This window comes from Ranitomeya imitator, chromosome 1, assembly GCF_032444005.1.
Source record: "Ranitomeya imitator isolate aRanImi1 chromosome 1, aRanImi1.pri, whole genome shotgun sequence".
In the NCBI taxonomy this organism is placed as follows: Eukaryota; Metazoa; Chordata; class Amphibia; order Anura; family Dendrobatidae; genus Ranitomeya; species Ranitomeya imitator.
The window spans coordinates 234,483,818-234,509,020 of record NC_091282.1 but is presented as its reverse complement, the minus strand read 5'-3'; the positions used below and the strand labels follow the sequence as shown (position 1 = coordinate 234,509,020).

The 25,203-nt window shown below is 40.2% G+C and overlaps 1 protein-coding gene across 1 annotated transcript in view; it reads right to left on the bottom strand.

The window, feature by feature from the left end:
• The window catches only part of KSR2 (kinase suppressor of ras 2), an 869,756-nt gene that overhangs the window by 378,449 nt on the left and 466,104 nt on the right, over window positions 1-25,203 (bottom strand). Inside the window, exon 5 of the mRNA XM_069754628.1 lies at window positions 14,527-14,705. Coding sequence (XP_069610729.1) covers window positions 14,527-14,705 — 179 coding nt within the window. The remainder of the gene's footprint in view (window positions 1-14,526; window positions 14,706-25,203) is intronic.

Sequence of the window (25,203 nt, the reverse complement as noted above, 5' to 3'; positions counted from 1 at the left end):
AACAAAGGGTGGTTATTAATGGAGCACACTCGGACTGGGTAGCGGTTAGCAGTGGGATACCACAGGGGTCAGTATTGGGCCCTCTTCTTTTTAACATATTTATTAATGACCTTGTAGGGGGCATTCAGAGTAGAATTTCAACATTTGCTGATGACACTAAACTCTGCAGGGTAATTAATACAGAGGAGGACAATTTTACATTACAGGATGATTTATGTAAACTAGAAGCTTGGGCTGATAAATGGCAAATGAGCTTTAATGGGGATAAATGTAAGTTCATGCACTTGGGTAGAAGTAATAAGATGTATAATTATGTGCTTAATTCTAAAACTCTGGGCAAAACCGTCAATGAAAAAGACCTGGGTGTATGGGTGGATGACAAACTTATATTCAGTGGCCAGTGTCAGGCAGCTGCTACAAAGGCAAATAAAATAATGGGATGCATTAAAAGAGGCATAGATGCACATGAGGAGAACATAATTTTACCTCTATACAAGTCACTAGTTCGACCACACTTAGAATACTGTGTACAGTTCTGGTCTCCGGTGTATAAGAAAGACATAGCTGAACTAGAACGGGTGCAGAGAAGAGCGACCAAGGTTATTAGAGGACTGGGGGGTCTGTGATACCAAGATAGGTTATTACAGTTGGGGCTATTTAGTTTGGAAAAACGAAGACTAAGGGGTGATCTTATTTTAATGTATAAATATATGAGGGGACAGTACAAAGACCTTTCTGATGATCTTTTTAATCATAGACCTGAAACAGGGACAAGGGGGCATCCTCTGCATTTGGAGGAAAAAAGGTTTAAGCATAATAACAGACGCGGATTCTTTACTGTAAGAGCAGTGAGACTATGGAACTCTCTGCCATATGATGTTGTAATGAGTGATTCATTACTTAAATTTAAGAGGGGACTGGATACCTTTCTTGAAAAGTATAATGTTACAGGATATATACACTAGATTCCTTGATAGGGCGTTGATCCAGGGAACTAGTCTGATTGCCGTATGTGGAGTCGGGAAGGAATTTTTTTCCCCAATGTGGTGCTTACTCTTTGCCTTCCTCTGGATCAACATGTTAGGGCATGTTAGGTTAGGCTATGGGTTGAACTAGATGGACTTATAGTCTTCCTTCAACCTTAATAACTATGTAACTATGTATATCAGCCCGTGAATCCCAGACTGGTCTGAACAATTTTATAAACTATCATTATTATATCTGCCTGGCACTATAGTATTGCATTAATTATAGATCTTTAATGGTGTTGATGTATTTATTTCTTCAATTTCTTCTCGCTCTCTGGCTGAAGGAAGAAGCAAATACAAGATGCGTCAGGTCACTTGTGACTAATGTCACATAATAATCTATTGATGCTGCCTCCAGCAATCAAAGGGTCCAAGAAAATTCTGCTTTGTTTCTGCCTTTTTGAATATTTTTCTTTTTAACTGAATGGCCTGACGACCCATAGCACAATGGAGAACCTGCCAGTGACACAAGTGACGACAGTGATGCTGATTATATTAAATTGCTGATGGAGATTTGGTCTGGCAGTGCCACAGGGAGCAGGATATAGGCTTTCTGGGGCTAAATATATATACATCTATCATCATCACAAACACTAATTACATAGCGGGAATAAGGAGGAGAAGCAAAATGTTTTCAACAGTATTTTTGAGGAAAAAAGAATGTTTAACTAAAATAGGACAAACTGTTTATTAGTGACTAGTGATGAGCAAGTTTACGCGTTACTTGAGTGTACTGAGCATGCTCGGGTGTTCTCCGATTATCTTGAGCATGCTCGTAGATTATGTTTTTATCTCCGCAGCTGCATGATTTGCGGCTGCTAGACAGCTTGAATACATGTTGCCTGTTGCCTGTTTGTTAGGGAATCCCCACTTGTATTCAGGCTGTCTAGCAGCTGCAAATCATGCAGCTGCGGGGGCACAAACTAAATCTCCAAGCACGCCCAAGATACTCGGAGACCACCCGAGCATGCTCGGAAATCTCGAGCAACGAGCACACTCGCTCATCACTATTGGTGCTCGGATAAGGTGTTATATGAGTGTCTTCCGCGTGCTCAAAAAATATGTTCAATTCCTGCATGTGTTGCACCTGTTGAACAGTCACTAGTCATGCAGGCACTGGGACTCGAACATATTATTCGAGCAGGCCGAAGGCACTCGGTTAGCATACGAGCATAGTCAGATAACACCTTATCTGAGGACATTCGCTCATCGCTAGTGTTTATATATTACTGTTGGAATGAACCTGTAACCTGAAACGGGTCCTGTGTTCATAAAATAGTACTCCAGTTTTTTTACATGCTTTTTAATTGCATTTTTGCAATTTTGCTGCTTTGCTTTTGATACTTCTTGCTATTTGGCTTTGACAAAACTTTATTGATACAGTCACATGCAGATTACATGCATTTTTTTATACATTTTTGCGGTGGAAATGCACTAAGACCGCATGTGCTTTTTCCGCACCTAATGCAAATCTATGAGAATTATGCACATAAAACTCAGCCTACCCACAAGATAAGTGGACATGTTGCAGACTTCAAAAACACACACCACAAGTCAGTTTACGTTGAGAAAAAATAATCCCAGTGGGCAGGAGTTTTCTATGAATCTCATCCACTTTGTTGAAACTGTGAGGTTCCTGTGCACACATTGCAGATTTAAGGCTTTTTTTGTGCAGATTAATTACAAAACCTGAAGGGTTTCTTGATGCCTGAAAAGTGAATGAGAATCCTAACATGTCATGCACACGCTACTTATTTATGACTTGGACGGCACGGTGGCGCAGTGGTTAGCACTGCAGCCTTGCCAAGCTGGAGTCCTGGGTTCAAACCCCACCAAGGACAACATCTGCAAAGAGTTCGTATGTTCTCCTTGTGTTTGCGTGGGTTTTCTCCCACATTCCAAAGACATACTGATAGGGAATTTAGATTGTGAGACCTATCGGGGACAGTGATGATAATGTATGCAAAATGTAAAGTGCTGCGCTATATAAAGATTATTATTTAGTATTTTTTCTGCAGATCTCATTCATACGAATGTGTGGAAAAACCTGCGCCAAAAACACATGTAAAAAACACAGCAAAGACGCAAGGATTATATGCTGCATTTTGCCTACCAAGAGACACAGAAATGGTGCAGAAATTTCTGCACCAAATACTTAACGTGTGCACATAGTCCAAGATGCTGCTTTATGGACCAGCAAAAATACCCAGCGTCAAAAACACATCAAAAATCACATCGCAGGCACACAGCCTTTGGGTTCCCTAATACAGAACTTCACGGCCTCTTCTGTCTCCATCTTCAGTGGCAACCAAATGTGGGTTGAAGTAGGTGCAGGGGGTTACGGTGTGCTCCTGGTCAGTATATGGTACATCCTCCACATTCCTTATGGCCTGAAGAATTTATTCCTCCATGTGGGTCGTGGTCATTTAGTCATTTATTTATTGTATCCTATACATATTTATGCATAATTATATATATATATTACGGTAATTATTTCTGACAGCTGTACTCTGCATTATGCAATGACTATTTATGCCTTACATATATTTATACATATTTATCTGATTATTTCACAGTGCACTTTTTTCATTGCATCTAATTGATAACGATGCGATTCTCTGATGGTGTCATAAATTGCTACCAATGTTTTACTTGTCACTGTGCAATATTTAATTATTAATCCACTTTTATTATTTCATTAATTATTTTACTCAAGAAATATGAAATTCCTGGATGGTTTTGACTGCGTCATCTTGGATACCTTATTATTATTCTATTTATTAATTGTTGCAAAGTGCACTTTGATTTTTTGTATTGATGCATATAGTGTTAATATGATTTTTTGTTTACGATGCTGTACTGTGCTTATTGGCCTTTGACGTGTTGCTTCTGAGATATACAGTATATCCCCAGGGCACATTCATCTCCCTCCTCAATTTTATCTTTTCCCACCCCTTTTCGCTTTTGACCCGCATTTTTTACTTTGTATTTTTTGTGTTCTATGTTTTTAATATGACTAATAAAGAAATATAAATTTTACAATTAGTCTCTGCCTATTTTTTTGGATATAGTTTGTAGTTTTATATTCTGTCTTATCTATAGGTTTTATCATTTTGAAATTGTTGGTATTTCCTTCTTATGTAGGTTTGCTCCTCTACCTTTTGCCTTGGTATACTTCTATGGGTGCAATATTGTAGCAACATTTTAGAGTTGCAAAAAGTCATAATTACAGCTCATGGCAATAAAATTAATTCTTGAGTCTCTTATCTTGGAAGCCGATGGACAACAAAGAAGCACATTTCAAAATTCTTGCTGTTTCAGCTCCAAAAAATAGCTATGATTGCTTTAGGCCATGTGCACACTTTCAATATTTTAACTCAGTATCTGGCAGCTAAGACCAGGAGTGGGTGATAAATATAGAAGTGGTGACGTGTTTCTTTAAAATTTTTCTCTGATTGTTCCACTCCTGGTTTTGGCTTACAGATACTAAGGTAAAAATCAGTGGGAGAAGAGTATAAAACTAAGGGCTCATACTCACCTGTGAGAAACTCGGATGAATCTGGCATCTTAATACCCGACACTGCACCTGGCACTCAGATCGGAGCGTGCAGCCGCATAGGAAAACATGCAGCCGCACGCACCGCTCTTGAGTGCCGGGTGCAGCGCCGGGTATTAACATGCCAGACTCATCCGAATTTCTCGCAGGTGAGTATGAGCCCTAACTTTAAGCCCTTCATGACCTTGGGATTTTCCGTTTTTTCGTGTTCATTTTTCGCTACCCCCCTTCCCAGAGCCATAACTTTTTTATTTTTCCATCAATATGGCCATGTGAGGGCTTATTTTTGTGGAATAAGTTGTACTTTTGAATGACATCATTGGGTTTACCATGTCGTGTACTAGAAAATGGGAAAAAAATTCCAAGTGCGGTGAAATTGCAAAAAAAGTGCAATCCCGTGCGTGTTTTTTGTTTGGCTTTTTGCTAGCTTAACTAAATGCTAAAACTGACCTGCCATTATGATTCTCCAGGTCATTACGAGTTCATAGACACCAAACATGTATAGGTTATTTTTTATCTAAGTGGTGAAAAAAATTCCAAACTTTGCTAAATAAAAAAACAATTGTGCCATTTTCCAATACCCGTAGCATCTCCATTTTTCGTGATCTGGGGTCAGGTGAGGGCTTATTTTTTGCGTGCCGAGCTGACATTTTCAATGATACCATTTTGGTGCATATACGTTCTTTTGATCGCCCGTTATTGCATTTTAATGCAATGTCACGGCGACCAAAAAAATGTAATTTTTGCGGTTCTAATTTTTTTCTCGCTACGCCATTTAGCGATCAGATTAATCCTTTTTTTTAATAGATCGGGCGATTCTGAACGCGCCGATACCAAATATGTATATATTTTATTTTATTTTTATTGTTTTATTTTGAATGGGGCGAAAGGGGGGTGATTTAAACTTTTATATTTTTTTTTATTTATTTCATATTTTTTTAAACATTTTTTTTTTAATTTTGCCATGCTTCAATAGCCTCCATGGGAGGCTAGAAGCTGGTATAGCCTGATCGGCTCTGCTACATAGCAGTGATCATCAGTTCGCTCCTATGTAGCTTAATTACAGGCTTGCTATGAACGCCGACCACAGGGTGGTGCTCACAGCAAGCTTGCATCAGTAACCATAGAGGTCTCAAGGATCATGTGACAGGGGTCGGCGATGAGCGCATTTCCGGCTGCGCGGCCGGAAGCGCTAGTTAAATGCCGCTGTCAGCGTTTGACAGCGGCATTTAACTAGTTAATAGCGAAGGGTGGATCGCGATTCCACTCGCCGCTATTGCGCGCACATGTCAGCTGTTCAAAACAGCTGACATGTCGTGGCTTTGATGTGGGCTCACCACCGGAGCCCACATCAAAGCAGGGGATCTGACCTCAGAGCTACTATCCCGTCTGAGGTCAGAAAGGGGTTCTCATCCAATATTTGTGTGTCCCTCCAAGAATCATATTATAAGATTATTACCAGTTGGTATTATACACCAATTAGACTTTCTAAAATTAATTCAACTTATTCCTCTAAGGGATCCTTCTCACTTGCGTAAAATATGTCCGAGTCTCGCAGGTTGAAATTCTGCTGTGGCGCTGGTGCTCCAGAGCGGAGCATGCAGCTCCATGTATTGCTGTGCGGCCGCACGCTCCACTCTGGAGTGCCAACGCCAGAGCAGGGTTTTAACCTACGACACTCGAATGCATTTCTCGCAGTGAGAAGGATCCCTAACTGCACGAGAAAATTGTGGGAAAAAAGTGACAATGCACATTTATTTGAACTGTCCAAAGATCAAGAATCTGTGGTAACAGGCGTCTCAGTTAATTACTGTATTTTTCAGACTATAAGACGCACTTTTTTCCCAAAAACTTTTTTTAGGGAAAATGGGGGTGCATCTTATAGTTGGAATATACTTACCAGCAGTGTGGAGGCAGCAGGAGTCGGGCGATTCTGCGGTGGTCCGACGCTGCAGGACGATGATAACAATCCCTTCCCAAGCTGGTGCGGCAGTATTTGGCGGTGCTCAGTGGTGCTGGGGCTCCACCGACATTTTGTGAAAGTCAGGAGCCCCCGCGCTTCCATTGCTGTGATGGATGGCCTCCGGGAAAATGGCGTCCGGAAGCGGCACATGTGCAGATTGAGATCTCGGCATGCGCCGCCCCCAGCGGTCATTTTCCCGGAGGCCATCGCATCGCAGCAGTGGATTTGTGGGGGGCTCCAGGCTTTCACAAAATATTGGCGCTTGCCGAATAAGCTGTAGAGGCAACCTGGATACATGGAGCACGCCGGCTGATCAGCCGCCTGGCGTCGCAGCTGCATGTGTCGCAGCTATGTCACTGTCACAACACATGCTCTGGTGTATTGTGAGGGCTCAAGTAATACAAGTATGTTCGAGTCCCCGTGGCTGCATGATGTTTTCTATGCAATCCCTGCATGTGTTGTGGCTGTCTAAGGCCAGGGTCACACTTGCGAGTGCAATGCGAGAAACTTGCATGAGTCTCTCGCATCAATTCCCAGCACTGCCGCCGCCACTCAGGACCAGAGCATGTGGCTGCATGTATTTCTATGCAGCTGAACGCTCTGTTCCTGAGTGCTGGTGGCAGTGCTGGGCATTGAGGTGTGAAAGACTCGCACGAGTTTTTCGCATTGCACTCGCAAGTGTGACCCTGGTCTAACTGAAACAAATTACTCGAGCCCCCGCGATACTCGGATAACACCTGAGCATGCTCGGATAACGCTAAATCTGAGCACGTTAGCTCAGCACTAGTTACTTGCCTCTTTTTTTTTTTTTTACATCTTTTTATTGTGTTTTAATGCTGTGGTTTTCCTCTTTCATGTTTTAACCTCATTACGAAATTGCAATTTTTCATTTTTGCACTTTTGTTTTTCCTCCCATTATTCGAAAATTCATAACTTTTTTATTTTTCCGTCTCCATAGCCATATCAGGGCTTGTTTTTTGCGGGACGAGTTATATTTTGAATGACACTATCTATTTTATCATGTTATGCACTGGAAAGCGGGAAACAAATTCCAAGTGCGTTGTTGAAATAAAAATTAAAACGTCAGTTACTCTTTATGTCAGGTTTTTGTGTCATATGCATTTTGAAACAAAATGTTGACAATTTTTTGAGAATTTTTGTTATTTATTAGCACTTTTGTGTTGAACTTTTTAAAATTAAGAACAGGCAGTATGTGGCCTTTTTTAACAGAACTCAATTTCTCACGTGGGGATGTCATCCGTGTGCATGTGTGTTGGATGTTTTGCGGCCCGTGCTGCTGTTAAAAAATGTACATGTCAGCGTGTTTTGCCCACGGACACACGGTCCGTGGAAACACACTGACATATGCACAGACTCATTCACTTGGGTCTAGGTTCGTAAGTGTCTCTGATATGAGTGAAAGCTGTCACTACACACATCAGACACACTGATGTCTGAAAGAGGCCAAAAGGTATATTGAATTATTTGGTGGCACTTGCTGTTGCTTTTTTGATATAAGTTGTGAGGTTCTAAGAAAAATATTGGAATCAAATAAGTTATGAATCACATAACTTGTAATAGGAAAACAAAACAAAAGAACCCAATGAAAACATTCAAGTACTTAAGCATATTAATTAAAAAAAATGAACCAAAAACTTTTGAAAAAAAGAATGGAAAGTCACTGAAAGAAGAGAAGAAAACTAGCTTTCTGCATAGGGCTGCTGTTATCTCTTGGACTGGAATAATGGCTTGTCTAACCAGTGTCATTGACTTCTAATTCCACCTCATTTAGTTCATTTTTTTTTTACTTTAATGTGAGATTTTTTTAGCAAGCATAAAAGACTGAATTGACATACAAAATTTAAATCCATCTAATGGTTGAGGTTAAGGCTACGTTCCCACAATGAGCTTTTGGAGAATTTTTGATGTGTGATATTTTCTGCAGCATTTCTTAAATAAATTAGATGTCTTGCATTTTTTCAAAAATATGCCCCGCAAAAACAACTCATCATGGGAATGTAGCATGAATGAGCCATCAATAAAACACACCATAACCACTGGATTAAATTTATGCTTCTTCATTTATTGTTGGGGTTGGCCATTGCGTTATTCATCTTAGAGTAACCCAGCAAGTATTCTGGTTAACTATTAAACTTTTAACTCTGAAAGCAAATCTGTCAGTGGGATCAAGTCAACTTTTATTAAAAATAATTTCTGGAGGCAGATCCTCATACAGATCTATGTACGGCCCATAGTCCTGAACAACTCGCTTACATATAAGAAAAACATGGATTTCTCTGGAATAAGACATCAGATTGCAGATATCAAGATATTATGTTATTCAGCTTCCTATGACCTACATGTCCATATAGATGACTTAGGAGGTTGATACTACTGATGGATTCCCTTTAAAGTCTTTTCTGTCTACGGACTCCAGCTTCAGTAAAAGTTATTTAGTGACACAAAAGTAGAAAATGTATTTAATATTTTTTCTTCCTGTACCCAGATAAAGGACTTATATTGAAGCCGGTCACTTGGTTGTCTCTTAGCTATATCTAGGAAAAACATGTTTTGTTATATTTGATGAAAATGTCCGGAATGTTCTGAAGATGTTCTAAACATTGTGCTAGAAGCCAATAATTCCTAGACAGAGGGTATGCTTTTATTAGATTTAATCTTAAAGTTTTGTACTTTATAGTCTCCTTGAACCCTCTGTACTGTATATTTGTTTCTGATGTGGGAGTTAAGACTACACTTAAGACTCTAGGCAGCAAAGCCATTTAATTGTATGGCGCCAACATGCCAATCTCTTTATGAATCACTGTTAGAGTGGGAGCATATCAAAGTCCTGTATTGCCAGTCATAATAGGTATTACATGAATACACACTTCCCACACACCTCTAATTGCAGAAGCCAAAGATCTGTTTTCAGACAGTGTGCAGGTGCAAATTCAACAGTCACATTTAAAGTGTTCCTTTCAATCATACCATATGTTAGTGCCAGATCTGCTATGCATTTTCTTAAGATGCTTTACATAAACCAATAAAGCAAAGTAGTTTCAGATGTTCTCTTGACATTAAATAGGATCATTCAGATTGAACCTTTTCTTCTCTGTTCAGAGGTTTCTTTCAGGCACTTTTTTGCACCCTACTTCTTATCATTTTATACATAGACAAAGAGGTCCAAGTATATCTAATTATTGAAGAACTGAAAAAGTAACTGCATCTAAGAGGGAAGAGAAGCAAAGAATTCATTCGGAAAGAATAAAGTAAGGGTATAATTATACATTTTTGTTTGTACATATTACATGTTGGTGAATAGCTGGCATTAATTGAAATATTTATTTGTTTATTTCACTCACTTATATAGTGCCATTAATTCTTCAGCGCTTTATAGACATCATAATTACTGTCTTCAATGGGACTCACAATCTAAATTTCCTGTCAGTATGTCTTTGGAGTGTGGGATGAAATCGGAGTGCCCGGAGGAAACCCCCGCAAACATGGGGACAACATACAAACTCCTTGCAGATGTTGTACTTGGTAGAATTTGAACAGAAATATCAGTGCAATAATGCAATTAAGGCCGGAGTCACACTACAGCGAAATACGGCTGAGTCTCGCAGGTTAAAAATAAACTCTGGCACTCTGGAGCGGAGCGTGCGGCTCCATGTATTGCTGGGCGACCGCACGCTCCGCTCTGGAGTGCCGGTGCCAGAGTTTGGTTTTAACCTGCGAGACTCGGCCGTATCTCGCTGTGTGTGATCCCGGCCTAAAAGTTGCAATACCCTTTGTCAGAACTTCCCTGGGTATAGCAGAGATATAGCCTTATCTCTATAGAATGATCCCAACATTTGTGACTATTATTTTTGCATGATGCAAATTGCTGGAAGCGGTAGTCTCCCATTGACTCCTAGTACAAAGCTTCATACACATGAGAACATCTACATCTACACTCTCAGATCTATACAACCAAGCATTGCATGAAGAAAGACAATGAGTGAAGGAGATGTTCAGTCCAAGGGGTACATTATAAATCTTAATAAAGAAATATTTCCAATTAATCAAAATGGCACTATTATCTTTTCAGATGAAAATAATAATATATAGCATAATGATCTCTTTTAACTCCTTTACGGCATGCGCTGCATATGTACGGCGCATGACTGGTCTACCCCTTTTATGTGGGCTTCGGCGATGAGCCCACATCTTTTATGGCCATGTCAGCTGATCTGATCAGTTGACATGTGCCCCTAACAGCCGCGGGTGGAATTGCAATCCACCCGTGGCTGTTCACATGTTAAATGCCGCTGTCAATCTCTGACAGCGGCATTTAAGATGCACGAGTGGGAAGCATGTCACATACCCTTCCCATTGGTGACCACGGGTTGCTGATGGGTTGGCATGACAACCCGGGTTCTGCAGAAGACCACTATGCTTGTCATAGCAGATCTGCTATGAGCGCCACCCAGTGGCCGGCGTTCATAGCAGATGAACATTTCTGCTACACAGAGCAGGGTTGAAGGCCTACTCTGTGTAGCAAAAGTGATCAGATGATCGCAGCTTCTAGCCTCCAATGGAGATTATTGAAGCAAGTAAAAAGTAAAAAAAAAAGTTTAAAAAAATATTTTAAAAAATACAAACGTTAAAATCCTCCCTTTGCCTTAAATAAAATAAAATAGTAAAAAAAATTTAAAAATACACATATTAGGTATTGCCACATTCAGAAACACCTGATGTATCAAAATATAAAAAAATTAATCAGATTGTTAGACGACATAATGAGAAAAAAATTCAAAACATCAGAATTACAACTTTTTTAGTCGCCACAACATTGCTATAAAATGCAATAACAGGCGATCAAAACATCATATCTAGCCCAAAATGGTATCAATAAAAACGTCAGCTCAGCAAAAAAAAAGTCCTTACCCAGCCCTAGATCCTGAAAAATGGAGATGTTATGGGTCTCGGAATATTACGCAATTTTTTTTAACAAACTTTGGATTTTTTTTAACACTTAAATAAAAAATAAACTAGACATATTTGGTATCTTCGAACTCGTAATGACCTGGAGAATCATAGTGGCAGGTCATTTTTAGCAGTTGGTGAACATGGTAAAGAAAAAAAACAATTGTGCAATTATTCTTTATTTTTGCTATTTCACAGCCCTTGGAATATTGTTCCTGTTTTTTAGTACACTGTATGGTAAAATCAAGGGTGTCGTTCAAAAGTACAACTTGTCCTGCAAAAAACAAACCCTCGCATAGCCATATTGACAGAAAAATAAAAAAGTTATGGCTCTGGGAAAAGGTGAACAGAAAACAGAAATGCAAACGGAAAAAAGACCCTGACGTAAAAGGGTTAAAGAAGAACAAAATACAACTTTTAATAGTTATTATTAAAATGTCAATTCCAATAGTTAAAGAACCTGAGCTCAAGATGTAAAACACATAATCACACATGATATGGTCATTGAAATTATTATTATTATAAAAAAAAAATTTTTATAGCGCCATTTATTCCATGGCGCTTTACATGTGAATACGAGGCAAATATAGACAAATACATTAAACATGAGCAGATAACAGGCACACGGGTACATAAGGTTATCACGGGTTTACCGCGACAGAGAGGAGCCAGAAGACAGCAGCGTCTGATTTCTCCTACTCCTGCACTGTTTACAAGCACTACTCCTTCATATTAAACAGTGTAAGTTTCTTTTAGGAGTGCAGGGGTTAATCTTATCAGTTGAGAGCTCCTGGAAGCTTTCCTGCTTCAAGGCTCTCAGCTGTGCACTGTCAACCATTACCATCTCCTATACAAACTGGGTCCTGGCTAGCTCTCATTTTCAGAGTTAGCTTTTGCTGCATGGCTGGAGGTTTTAGGTGGATTTATTGGAGAAGGCACTTGCTGGATTTATCTGTACCTGTTGCTTGTTTTTGAGTGTGTGATAATTTCCTTGGTTCTCTTCCTTTGGTTTAACCCCATCCTCAGTGTTTACCTCTGTTGTTTGAGTGAGTATATTTGTATGTTTGGTATTTTTTGTTACCCCTGTTCGTATTACCTTGTAGTCTGGTTAGTGTATTACGGTACACTACTACTCCCCTCTTCCATGGGTGGGGGACAGGTACAGATTGAGGACAGATTCAAAAGCTATGGCAAGGTACGTGGCCCTGGTATCTTCAGCATCAGAAGTAATCTGGGGAACAGGGTGAGCTAGGGTGCCCCTAGTGTTAGGGACAGGGAAGGAGCCCCTGGTCCTGGGACACCCGACAACAGAGTCGTGACAAAGGTGCTCAATGTTACCAGTTCGGTCTCACCTCCAGTGCGGGATTTTTTTGTAGGGATATCATTACATTATTACGGTATACTCTTGGGTACTGCCCTTGTAAGGGCAGAAGATATGCTGAGCAAAAGCGAGATGCAGGAATAGGATTATCTCTCCTGTGTGACCTTGTTCCTTCGGATCCAACAGTGGACGTGCATAACTGAGAGGATTTAGGTGAGACCAAACCTTTCCTCTGGGGCACTGCTACCAATGAGCACCTTATTTCATTGTATATATATCTTGTGTGATTATATGTTGTACGTCTTGAGAGCAAGTTTTTTTAACTATTGCAATTTACATTTTAATAATAACTATTAAAAGTTATATTGCATGCATTATTAAAAGAGATAATTCTGCTTTATATTGTAACATCATAAAATCGCTGTATATGCTGAAAATCATGTATTAAAAATAAGTGCAAGGTCTTAGAGATCTGTGATCTTCAGACACTTCAAAATGAGCAGCTTCACTACAGACCTCCCAGGACCTTTCACACATGCAATGTCACAAGTTAGAATTTCATTAGCTCTGGGGTATAACAGTCACAAGCAACACTTACTGTGGTTGTATAGCAAATGACACACTGAATAAAAACACAACATCTGTTAATTACACATGAGTCCAGGGGACTTTTTTTTATCAAAATGTGCTTTATTGTTTTATGTTGCTGTATATTGCGTCCTAAAGGCAAATTAAATGTTGAATTTTGGAGACTTAAAGGGGTATTCCCATCTCCAAGATATTATCTTAATATGTAGTAGGTATTATTATTATTATTGTTGTTAATAGCAAATAACCCCAAATTAAAAACGTAGTACAGTTCTTTTGATTTGCTGTTTTGCTTACCTCATGTAGGGTATTGTAGTAGCTTAGATATGTTAGCTGTTAGTGGACGCAACCATGGATACCTAAGGTACTGCCACTTCTAATTGGAGGGATTTGCTAATGTAATAATAATAATAAAAAAAATATATATATATCTACTACAGATTGGGATAGAATCTTTGACATTGAGAAGGGAATACCTCTACTAATGGGCTGTCCAATTGTCTAAAACATTTTATTATTTTAAAAATGGGCCTCAGGTAATCCTAAAATAAAAAAAAACATATACTGACCTACCAAACTCCTGATATCTCCTCTTCTGGCAGTGATGTCACGTGAGTGCTGCAGCCAATTAGTGGCCACTGACTGGCTTCAGCGGTCACGTGATGTCCCTGCTGAAAAAGGAAGGGTATCAAAGGGTTAAACAGGCAGTAATGCCAAGGAATGTCAGGAGTCCGGTAAATAAATGACTGTATTTTTTATTTTTTAAGAACATTATGGTCCCTTTTTTAAAACTGTAGAAAATTGTGGACAACCGTTTTATAATACGTCACAATTCTGCATGTAAAATTAACGAGTTATTCAGTAAATTTTAAGAAACCACTGTCATGCATATCTACATATATTTCTGTTATGTACCTTGAAAAAAGAAGTACAAAATTATAATTATTAAATTCCACATAAAATTTTAAACAACAACCCACTGGTCTGAAATGCACAATGTGTACTTTAAACTAATAGTGCACCATCAGAATATGTAGTAAAAGCATTTTCTGACTTTCTTAAAGTTTTGCTTGTCCGGTTAAATTGGGAGACGAAGACTTACTTGCAGAAGAAGGTTCAGTGTGAACAGGGGGAGTAGAAGGAAGAAAAGATGGGTAGCCCACAAAGAAAGAACGTAGGGATCGCTCGGAGAGAAGAGGTGAGCGCTGAGATGGGATATTCTCACAGCTGCCCACACTGTTGTGAATCTTGAGGTTCAGAGGCTTGTTCTTTTTCTTTGTTCTGAGAGAAAGACAGAGGGAAAATAATGGGAGGAAGAGGGACATAAGACATTTAATATTAGTTGAAATATTAAAAGAAAGCTAGAAGGAAATTGTTAGTTAGATGAAGACTAAAACTAATAAAATCACACCAAGCTGGATTAAACTTGTATGTATCACTTACAAAATGAAAACATCCCAGGGTGGAGCAGAAATATTTTGAAAATTATATCATGTTGGTCATCAATTGATGTGTACAGTTAAAGTTAAAACAATGTTTGTTGCTTCTTGGGGATCTTTCAAAGCAGTTTTAACATAATGGGTCTGATATCTTAAATTATTAAAGTGGTTGTCCGACGAACAAACTACATTTTAATTAATAGATCTTGGGATAATTTCCACAATTGGATAAGTTATATAAAAAAGTTCCTGTGCTGAGATAACCTAATAAATGTTCCCCTACTATATACTGTCTTATTTGATAAGTACGACCGTGCAGAGCTGCTCTAGTTCATTGTCTTCACAGCTAACAGCTCATGACCAGGAGAGGAAGCATAAGTTACTTATGATAAGTGCTCCTGGCCAGGAGAGGAAGCATAAGTTACTTATGATAAGTGAGTATACAGACAAAACAGCATTGGTTCCTAGAGAATGCTTTCTGAGGTAACACATTTCCTGCCTATTTTATCACAGGAGTGAGTGTTTTTGCCATATCTCCAAATCTTTGAGCTTATCATAACTCAAGTCAGTAACGTTGGAACACTAGACGCCGTTGAACTTCTGGTGTTAAGTTCGACATAAATTCAGAGGTTAAACTGTTGCAATCACAGCAGTTACTTTTGGATGCCAGCTGGTACCCATGATGTGTGTATCGGGGTAAGCTCCTGAACCCACCCCATATGCAGATAACGCACTTCTGCTATACATGCACAGCAGCTGTCACAAAGAGATTTAAGGTAAAGGCTGGTGAAAAGCATTTTCCCATATAGCTACTCATTACAAAACAATATTTCAAAAACAGTCTAAGTGCTACCAGTTTAACAGCAGATCCCATCGGGTGACCATTTTGACCACTCATGTAAAGTCAAACATGGTCACCTTCTATTTTGCAGAAGATCTGATAGGACATATTGCTGATGTGTCACTTGTAGTGCCGGCTACTGCAGATTGCATTAAGGGAAACCACTAGTTTTCAGCCCTGGTATAGATGGTGTACAGAAAGTATATTCTATTATTTATTTATTAATGGTATGGTGGTTCAAGGTTTCCTTATATGAGGTTTGTTATTTACTATTTCTATTTTAGAAATAGATAAGGATTCTTATTGCCCACAATTCTATACCATGCATGACAAATACATTTAACGTGATTCAAAAACTTGCATTTTATTTTTGGGGAGTACGGTATTTTAAAGTAAACCTGTCACTAACTAAGGGCAGCATGAATCAGAGCCTGCCTGCTCGATTGCAACCAGGTATATTTACTCTGAAACATTGCGTCTTTTCAGAGAAAACATAGTTTGCTGGAGATTACTCGATTCATAAATGTGGAGTAAGAGCTTTGAAAAGTCACAAAATTTAGAAGCAACATTCACCTAAATTTTGAGACAATATTGAAGCTGGCACATGCCTCTTAATAAATTTTGTGCACCCAGAGTACAAAACGCCAGTCTTGGTGAATTTCTATTGCCATGTTGTCTTTGTTAAGGACAGGGTTTTCAGAACCCCATGTGCTTACTCTATTCAGATGAACACATTTTAGTCCTTGTGTGTAAAGTTTGTCATGCACAAATAAATCATGAATTAAAGGGAATGTGTTGTGAATTCCGTTCTTGGTTGTAAGTAGTATTTTTGTGAGTTCTGCTCTTGGGCTCCTCCTGTGGTCTTTAGTGGTATGGCTGCTTCTTGGATTTAGCTTCTCAGCTGTTTCCTTTGATTGTCTTTTGGGCTCGGCTATATTAGTCTGGCCTTAGCCCTCAATCAATGCCAGTTGTCAATTGTCTCTGCCTGGAGTCAGTGCTCTTTGGATTTTCCTGACACTCTGACCAACTTCTGCAAAGCTAAGTCCTTTCATGTCCTTTGCAGTTCACTTATTGAGGACTTGTTGTTTTGTACTGTGTTGTTTTTTGCTCATTTGTCCAGTTTATCAGTATGGATCTTTTTAGCTAAACTGGAAGCTCTGGGCAGCAGAGTTTGCCCTCCACACCTTTAGTTAGGTGTGGAGATTTTTGCATTTCTCTGCGGTGGACTTTTTCTAATTTTTTCTACTGACCGCACAGAGCTCTTTCCTGTACTTTCCTTTTTAGCTAGAAGTGGCCTCCTGTGCTCAATCTTGTTTCATACTACGTATGTCATTTCCTTCTCCTCTCACAGTCATTACATGTGGGGGGCTGTCTTTCTTTTGGGGATTTTCTCTGAGGCAAGATAGTTTTCCTGCTTCTATCTTTAGGGCTAGTTAGCTCTTAGGCTGTGACGAGTTGCCTAGGGAGCGTTAGGAGCAATCCACGGCTGCTTCTAGTTGTGTGTTGAGCTTAGGGTCTGCGGTCAGTATAGATACCACCTGCTCAGAGCTAGTCTCATATCGCTCCATAATCACCAGACCATAACAGGAATGTATCACTTATTTTTTTTATTTTTAACTAGTGACAGATAGTGATATACATTCTTTTTGTAATCTATTTTTATGTTTTGATTGAAAATGTTCTTATTTCTTGTATTTTCATTTTTTGTACATGATCAGTGCAGCGATCTTGGTTTAGCAACTTTAGGCTGGTTTCACACGTCAGTGGCTCCGGTACGTGAGGTGACAGTTTCCTCACGTACCGGAGCCACTGACACACGTAGACACAGTGAAATCAATGCATCTGTGCAGATGTCATTGATTTTTTGTGGACCGTGTCTCCGTGTGCCAAACACGGAGAAATGTCAGTGTTCGTGGGAGCGCACGGATTACACGGACCCATTAATGTCAATGGGTCCGTGTAAAACATGTACCGCACACGGACGTTGTCCGTGTGCAGTCAGTGTGCCGTGCAGGAGACAGCGCTACAGTAAGCGCTGTCCCCCCCACTGGTGCTGAAGCCGCCATTCATATCTTCCCTGCAGCAGCGTTTGCTGTAGAGAAGATATGAATAATCGTGTTTAAAATAAAGATCCATGACCCCACCCCCCTCCCACCACCTGTGCGCCCCCCCGCTGTTATTAAAATACTCACCCGGCTCCCTCGCTGGCTGGCGCTGCATCCTGTTCTGGCCGCCACCTTCTACTGTATGAGCGGTCACGTGGGGCCGCCCATTACAATCATGAATATACGGCTCCACCTCCCATAGGGGTGGAGCCGCATATTCATTACTGTAAATGAGCGGCCCCACGTGACCGCTCATACAGTAGAAGGTGCGGCCAGGACAGGAAGCAGCGCCAGCCAGTGAGGGAGTCGGGTGAGTATTTTAATAACAGCGGGGGGGGGAGGCGCAAAGGGGGTGGGAGGGGAGTTTGGGGTCATGGATCTTTATTTTAAACATGATTATTCATATTTTCTCTACAGCAAACGCTGCTGCAGGGAAGATATGAATCGCGTTAAACTTTAGCGCTGTCTCCTGCACGGTGCGTGTGGTACCCAGTGGGCACACGGGCGGCACACGTGTGCCACACTGATGTGCCACAGAAACGCACCGGCACACGGATAATTCCGGTACCGATTTTTCCGGTACCGGAATTGTCTGGACATGTGAGACTGCCCTTAATCATATGTATGCTACATTCCTTTAGATGTTCATTAACATGTATTTGAGAGTTCTCTAGGCATGCTCTGCGACCTGTGCAGAAGTCATTGTGCAGGGGGTGAGATGTGTCCATCAGCCATTGCCTGGTCCCATCTTTTTAAATGTATCTTAATTGTAATTCTATTCTTTTATAAAGAGATGAATAAAAAGTGATCGAAAGACAAGGAAAAAGGAAAAATTACAATAATTCAGGGATTTAAAAAAAAAAAAGAAAGATGAAAAACAAAGAAAAAAAACAATCTCCAAACTTTCTTTTAAATCAAGTTTCATGTAATTTCTTATTTTAACAAAAAGTAATTTTTGAATGAGATATTCCTTTTAAAATGCATAAAGGAGGATTGGTATATGGTGTAAATACAGCTTAAGCCCTGATCATAAGTAATCTATCTGAACCTGTTTAATTTGCAGGTGTTACTTATATCACATGTTTGTATCTCAGTAGAATACAATAGAAGCCTGATGTGATCACATTGTAATTTGCCAGGAGCAAAGCATATTATTAGAGGGCTTTCACTACTCATAAATGTGTAAATTACTATTGTTTCATCTGAGAATTCAACAAACTAAGTGGGAAGCCGGGGATTAAAGATACAGTATGAAAGTGACAAGTGCTTAGCTCATGTTTAGCTTCAACTATCAGAATACAGTGAAGCAATAGCCTTTGGGGTCAATTCCCTCTGTGTGCCTTGGTACCCAGAAAAGATGAATGTATAGCCAAAATATGGAACAAATTGGAACAATCATTCATCTGAAACATGGGGCATACAGCACTTATCTGTATAAAAGGCAGAAGACCCCCATACACATTATAGACTTATGTTGTCTGAATCTGCCGATAATGACAGCTTGAGCTAACAATCTAATGTGTATGGGGTCCTGTGCAACCATTGACAAGAGATAAGGATCCGGCATGTCCCCTGAAAACACCCCTCCAGACATGTTTGACAGCGGCTCTCTCATAGAGTTCACAGCTGAGCAATCACTCCTGTATCTGGAGAACACAGCCGAGATAGCCGTTGGCAAACGATCGACCGAACTATGGATTTGGCTGAGGAGTAGTGATGAGCAAACGTGCTCGGATAACATCTTATGCAAGCACGCTCGGGTGTTATCCGAGCATCTGGGTATGCTCGTATATTATGTTCCAGTCTCTGCAGCTGCATGATTTGCAGCTGTTAGACAGCCTCAACGCATGTGGAGATGGCCTGTTTGTTACGCCATCGCCAAATGTGTTGAGACTTTCTAATAGCCAAAAATCAAGCACCTGCAGAGACTCGAACATAATATACGCGCATGCCCAGATGCTTGGATAACACCCGAGCGTGCTTGGATAAGATGTTATCTGAGCATGTTCACTTATCACTACTGAGTAGTCTTCTAATAAGTAAGTGGGTTCTTTACACATTAGTTGCATAAAGGAGTTGAGTCATCACGACTCCTATTTATATTGAAGACCGCACAATCTTGAAGATTTGAAAACACAAAAAAGCACAGTAAAACCAAAAACACACTGTTGCAAAGAAATCACAGTAGACAGCAAGTGCTAGTAAAAAGATGGAAAAAACAGGGTATTTGGTTGATACGTTTTTTGCAAAAAATGTATATTAAGCCGCTCTACCAAACGTCAAGGTATACCCATATCAGAGCAGTCCTAACTAATGTATGTAATCCCTATCTGATGTATTTAAAACCTGGTCATATGTACAATACCTGTATGAGCAGGATTCAGAAAAGGAATGTCCATGTGGACAGCTCATGTGTTCTGGTTTCATATAATTGTTTTCTTGTGTCCACAAGACTGGGGAGGCCTCCACCCCTCTTTTTTTGAGCTGTGCGCACAGGAGCCGTTCTGTCCAGCGTGTCCACATGGACATTCCTTTTCTGAATCCTGCTCATACAGGTATTGTACATATGACCAGGTTTTAAATACATCAGATAGGGATTACATACATTAGTTAGGACTGCTCTGATATGGGTATACCTTGACGTTTGGTAGAGCGGCTTAATATACATTTTTTGCAAAAAACTTATCAACCAAATACCCTGTTTTTTCCATCTTTTTACTAGCACTTGCTGTCTACTGTGATTTCTTTGCAACAGTGTGTTTTTGGTTTTACTGTGCTTTTTTGTGTTTTCAAGTCTCTTGGTGGTGTGAACATGTCTCTACGGGCTTGTTCACTGTGCGCGCAGCTCATGTGTTCTGGTTTCATACAATCTTGAAGATGTACCAACCGTATACAGCTGACATTCTGACACAGAAGTTGGGATCTGCGATAACTCTGATCCATTTAAACCATCAGATGCTACAGTCAATAGTGTCCACAGCATGTGTTTAGACAGAGGGAGGAGGCTTCCTCTGTCATTCCTCGTGGAATAAAAAGCGTCACCTTTGGAAATTGAAAATACATTTTTTTATCAGATATGAAAAAATGCATCTCCTTACAAGATACTGACTGCTTTTGTAGTAGTTCTGTCCCTCTGTATCCAGCTACAGTCATCATGACTCAATCCTTTTGCGAAACTTCTAGACATCTACTCCTGGTGGTGTGAACACATTTTGAGAGGTCTGATACCGCTATATGTACTGATGTTACATTTTGCTGACTTTCCGATACATCTGCCTGGAAAATGAGAGCTATAGAAAGTACCGACATAAGATCAGAGTAGTGCTTGTGTATTTAATGGCAACCAGGACAGTTTGTGGTGGGAAAAGGAGGTACACAGGACTCTATATGAGCTAAGAGCGCAAAAAATGATTGCTGTTTACCTAGCAAGTAGTCAGTGGAAAACAGACAACACATGGATGCAGCGTTAAGGATACCCCTGCATGGTCTGCTGTTTTTTGAAAACCCACTTACTTAATAATGACACAAAAAAGGAGATAATGGCTCACCAAGTATAATCCTAAAATAATATTTATTAGAATTTAATTGAAATACAAAAGTAATTGGATCAACTGGATCAACATGTTAGGGCATGTTAGGTTAGGCTATGGGTTGAACTAGATGGACTTAATGTCTTCCTTTATCCTTAATAACTATGTAATTTAAATACAGAGACTACTAAGTAAAGTGCGGGGAGCATGAAGACTGGCAAGCTAAAGTGCATAGTGCAAAATAGGTAACAATACATCCATGTAAAGCAACAGGGAATAAAGCATGGGTAAGGTAAGTTGTAGCAAAAAATGGAGTCCTCACAATTAGTGCACTGAGAGATCATATTGCTATGAGCTAACAAGAAGTGGCTGGCTGGATACTAGGCACTGAAGTGGCCTGCAGTAACAAAGGTCTCTAGACTGAAACAGTCAAAGGCATAGGAGGAAACACCATGTAGTGAGAGTAAAGACAGGAAGGCTTAATGAATAAGGTACTCATGGATGATTTTGTCAGTCTGAACGCTCTCCGTTGCCCCAACGCACGTTTTGTCACAACTTCATCAGGAGGCCCTCCTGGCTTTAAGCTGTATTCACACATTGGTGTTTTTGATCAGTATTTTATCAGTATAAGTATGCCAACGCCAGGAGTGTCTCCAAAGCACAGAAGAGGTTGCAATTTTCCTATTATCATTCTTCTCCGCAAGCTCCATTTCTGGTTTTGGCATACAAATACTGATGCAAAATACTAATCAAATACTGATGTGTGAATAAGCCCTTACTCTGTTCTCATCCTTTTTGGCTGTTGTTTTGGTAACTTTTGCATTTTGTCATTGCTCTCACCCCTAGAGGTACTGTATAGTAGCATGACGTGGTGTCTACAACCCATAGAAGTTGCTCACCCAGGATGGCACATAAATGCAAGCTGTGGCAAGGAGGGTAGCTGTTTCTGTCAGCACAGTGTCCAGAGCATAGAGCAGATACCAGGAGTCAGGCAAGTAAACCAGGAGACATGGAGGGGGCCGTTGAAGGGCAACAACCCAGCAGCAGAACCATTATCTCCTTCTTTGTGCATAGAGGAACAGGAGGAGCAATGCAAAATTACATCCAGCAGGCCACTAACATCCATGTGTCTGCTCAAACTGTCAGAAAAAGACTCCATAAGGGTGGCATAAGGGCCCGACGTCCACAAGTGGGTGCTGTGCTTACTGCTCAACACCATGCAGGGTGGTTGGCATTTACCAGAGAAAACCAAGATTATCAGATTCGACATTGGCGCCCTGTGGTCTTCACAGATGATAGCAGGTTCACACTTTACAATGTAACAAGGAATTGGTAATACATCCAGCCGATAAGGGGATGGGATTGTTGTATTAGATCAAGAACAATACCATAGAGAGGCTACACGCCTTCTAAGTGATTCTTGCACTTATAGGAAATTAGATAAGGATCCCACTGAAGAGTATATTTCAGAAATGGAAAATTTAACTACTAAGGGGTTTAACTTGGGATTTGTTAATAAAAACGAATCTGAATTTATTAACATCACGTTCCCGCAGCTGGCGGTCTTCTACTATTTGCCAAAAATTCACAAAGACCTGCCACATATTTTTTGAATAAGCACTCTGTAGTCCCTAGTGAACAGATTGATTTTTTTAAATGACTGTATGCAGTTTATTTTACACATAATTATTTTATATGTGAGAAGGACTACTACTCCCAGAAGTGCGGTACTGCCATGGGGACCCGGTTCGCACCCAGCTATGCTAACCTGTATGTGGGCAGGTGGGAAGAGGACAACATTTACCCCGGGGGCCGGCTGCATGCGAACCTGGACCTCTGGCAACGTTTTATTGACGATATAGTTTTAATTTGGTCTGGTGGTTCAAACACTCTTGATAAGTTTTTAATGGATATTAATAAAAATGATTTCTTTTCAAAATTCACATCCACCATCACCAATGTTAATATTAAGTTTTTAGTAAACTAACTAATACTAAGTTTTATTCCACTAGACAGTTGCCATCTTCCAAGCTGGCTGCTGAATGTCCCTAACAGCCAATTTATGAGAATCTATCGTAATTGCTCAAAGCTCCAGGACTTCCACTTAGAGGCAGAAGAACTCACCAATACATTTCTGAAAAAGGGGTATAGCAAAGAAACTCTTGTGACATCTAAAGAAGTTGTTTTATTAAAATCCCACCAGGAGATGATCAATGCAATCCCGAAATCCAGGGAGCAAAATGACTTTGTCCCCAAAATAACTCAGTACAATGCTAATTCAAATATTCTTTTTAAAATAGTGAAAAAGCATTGGAATATATTAAAAGACAACAACATTTTAGGGGAAAAAACTCCTATTCGCCCCCCGTTTTGTTTACAAAAAATCCTGTAGTCTAGGAAATATGGTTGCTCCTACGGTTCAAAATAAGTCCCTTACTCAGCAGCCTACATTTTTACAAAACATCCTCAAAGTCTTTTTTTCCTGCCATAAGTGCAAGATGTGCCATCAGGCTGTAACCTCTAAACAAACAAGTATTTACAAGGGGGATGCAGAATTTAAGATCAAGGACTTTATTACATACACAGCAGGAGTTATATATACCATTAAATGTCCATGTGAAAAGCTTTATGTGGGACGTACCAAACGCTGACTTAAGGTTAGAATTAATAAGCATATACGAAACATAAAGAAAAAATTTGTTGGGCATCCGCTTTCTAAACATTTTGTAGAACATCATGGTAGACTGGCACATAATATAAAGGTTACTGGCATTGAAAATGTACATCCTCATTGGAGAAAAGGCAAAGACTAGATGGATCTTTATGTTAGACACTCTGATTCCTAGAGAACTGAACAGTGAAGTAGAGATCTTTGGCCTTTATTAATGCGTTTATTGCAGGAAGGTATATAAGGACAACCAACCGGGGTAAGGATCATCCCTGAGGAAGGAAACACTTGTTTCTGAAACGCGTCAGTTTATGGTCATTACCCCGATTCGTATGCAACTCCAGTCACGCCAGGACTACATGATACACTACGTCACACAGGTCCTTCAGACGAGCCGCACTCACCGCTCTCGCACCACGCGGTGTCTGGTTACCAGGACCCGGAATCCCGCTGTTTACTGGAGTCACCTCACGGAGCAGCTTCCACCGGCTGGGGCAGCTCACCATATCGCTAGACAGAACTTTCTGCTCACCTCATCCTGCCCAGGACAAGTTGGACATTATTCTGATAGGATTGAGCATCTTCCTAACGGTAAGTTAGGAAAGAAAAAGGAGGAGCAATGCAAAATGACATCCAGCAGGCCACTAACATCCATGTGTCTTCTCAAACTGTCAGAAAACGACTCCATAAAGGTGGCATAAGGGCATGACGTCCACAAGTGGGTGTTGTGCTTACTGCTCAACACCATGCAGGGTGGTTGGCATTTACCAGAGAAAACCAAGATTATAAGATTTGACATCGGCGCCCTGTGGTCTTCACAGATGAGATCAGGTTCACATTGTGCACATGTGACAGAAGTGACAGAGTCTGGAAACACCATGGAGAATGTTCTGCTGCCTGCAACATCTCCAGCATGACCATTTTAACAGTGGGTCAGTAATGGAGTGAGGAGGCATTTTTTTTAGAGCCTTCCATGTGCTAGCCAGAGGTATCCTGACTGCCATTAGGTACCAGGATGAAATCCTCAGACACACTGTGAGACCATATGCAGGTACAGTGAGCCTTGGGTACCTTCTGATGCATGACAATGCTAGGCTTCATGTGGCTTGAGTGTGTAAGCAGTTCCTGCATGATGAAGGAATTGATGCTATGAACTGGCCTGCCTGTTCCCCAGACCTGAATCCAATCGAGCACAT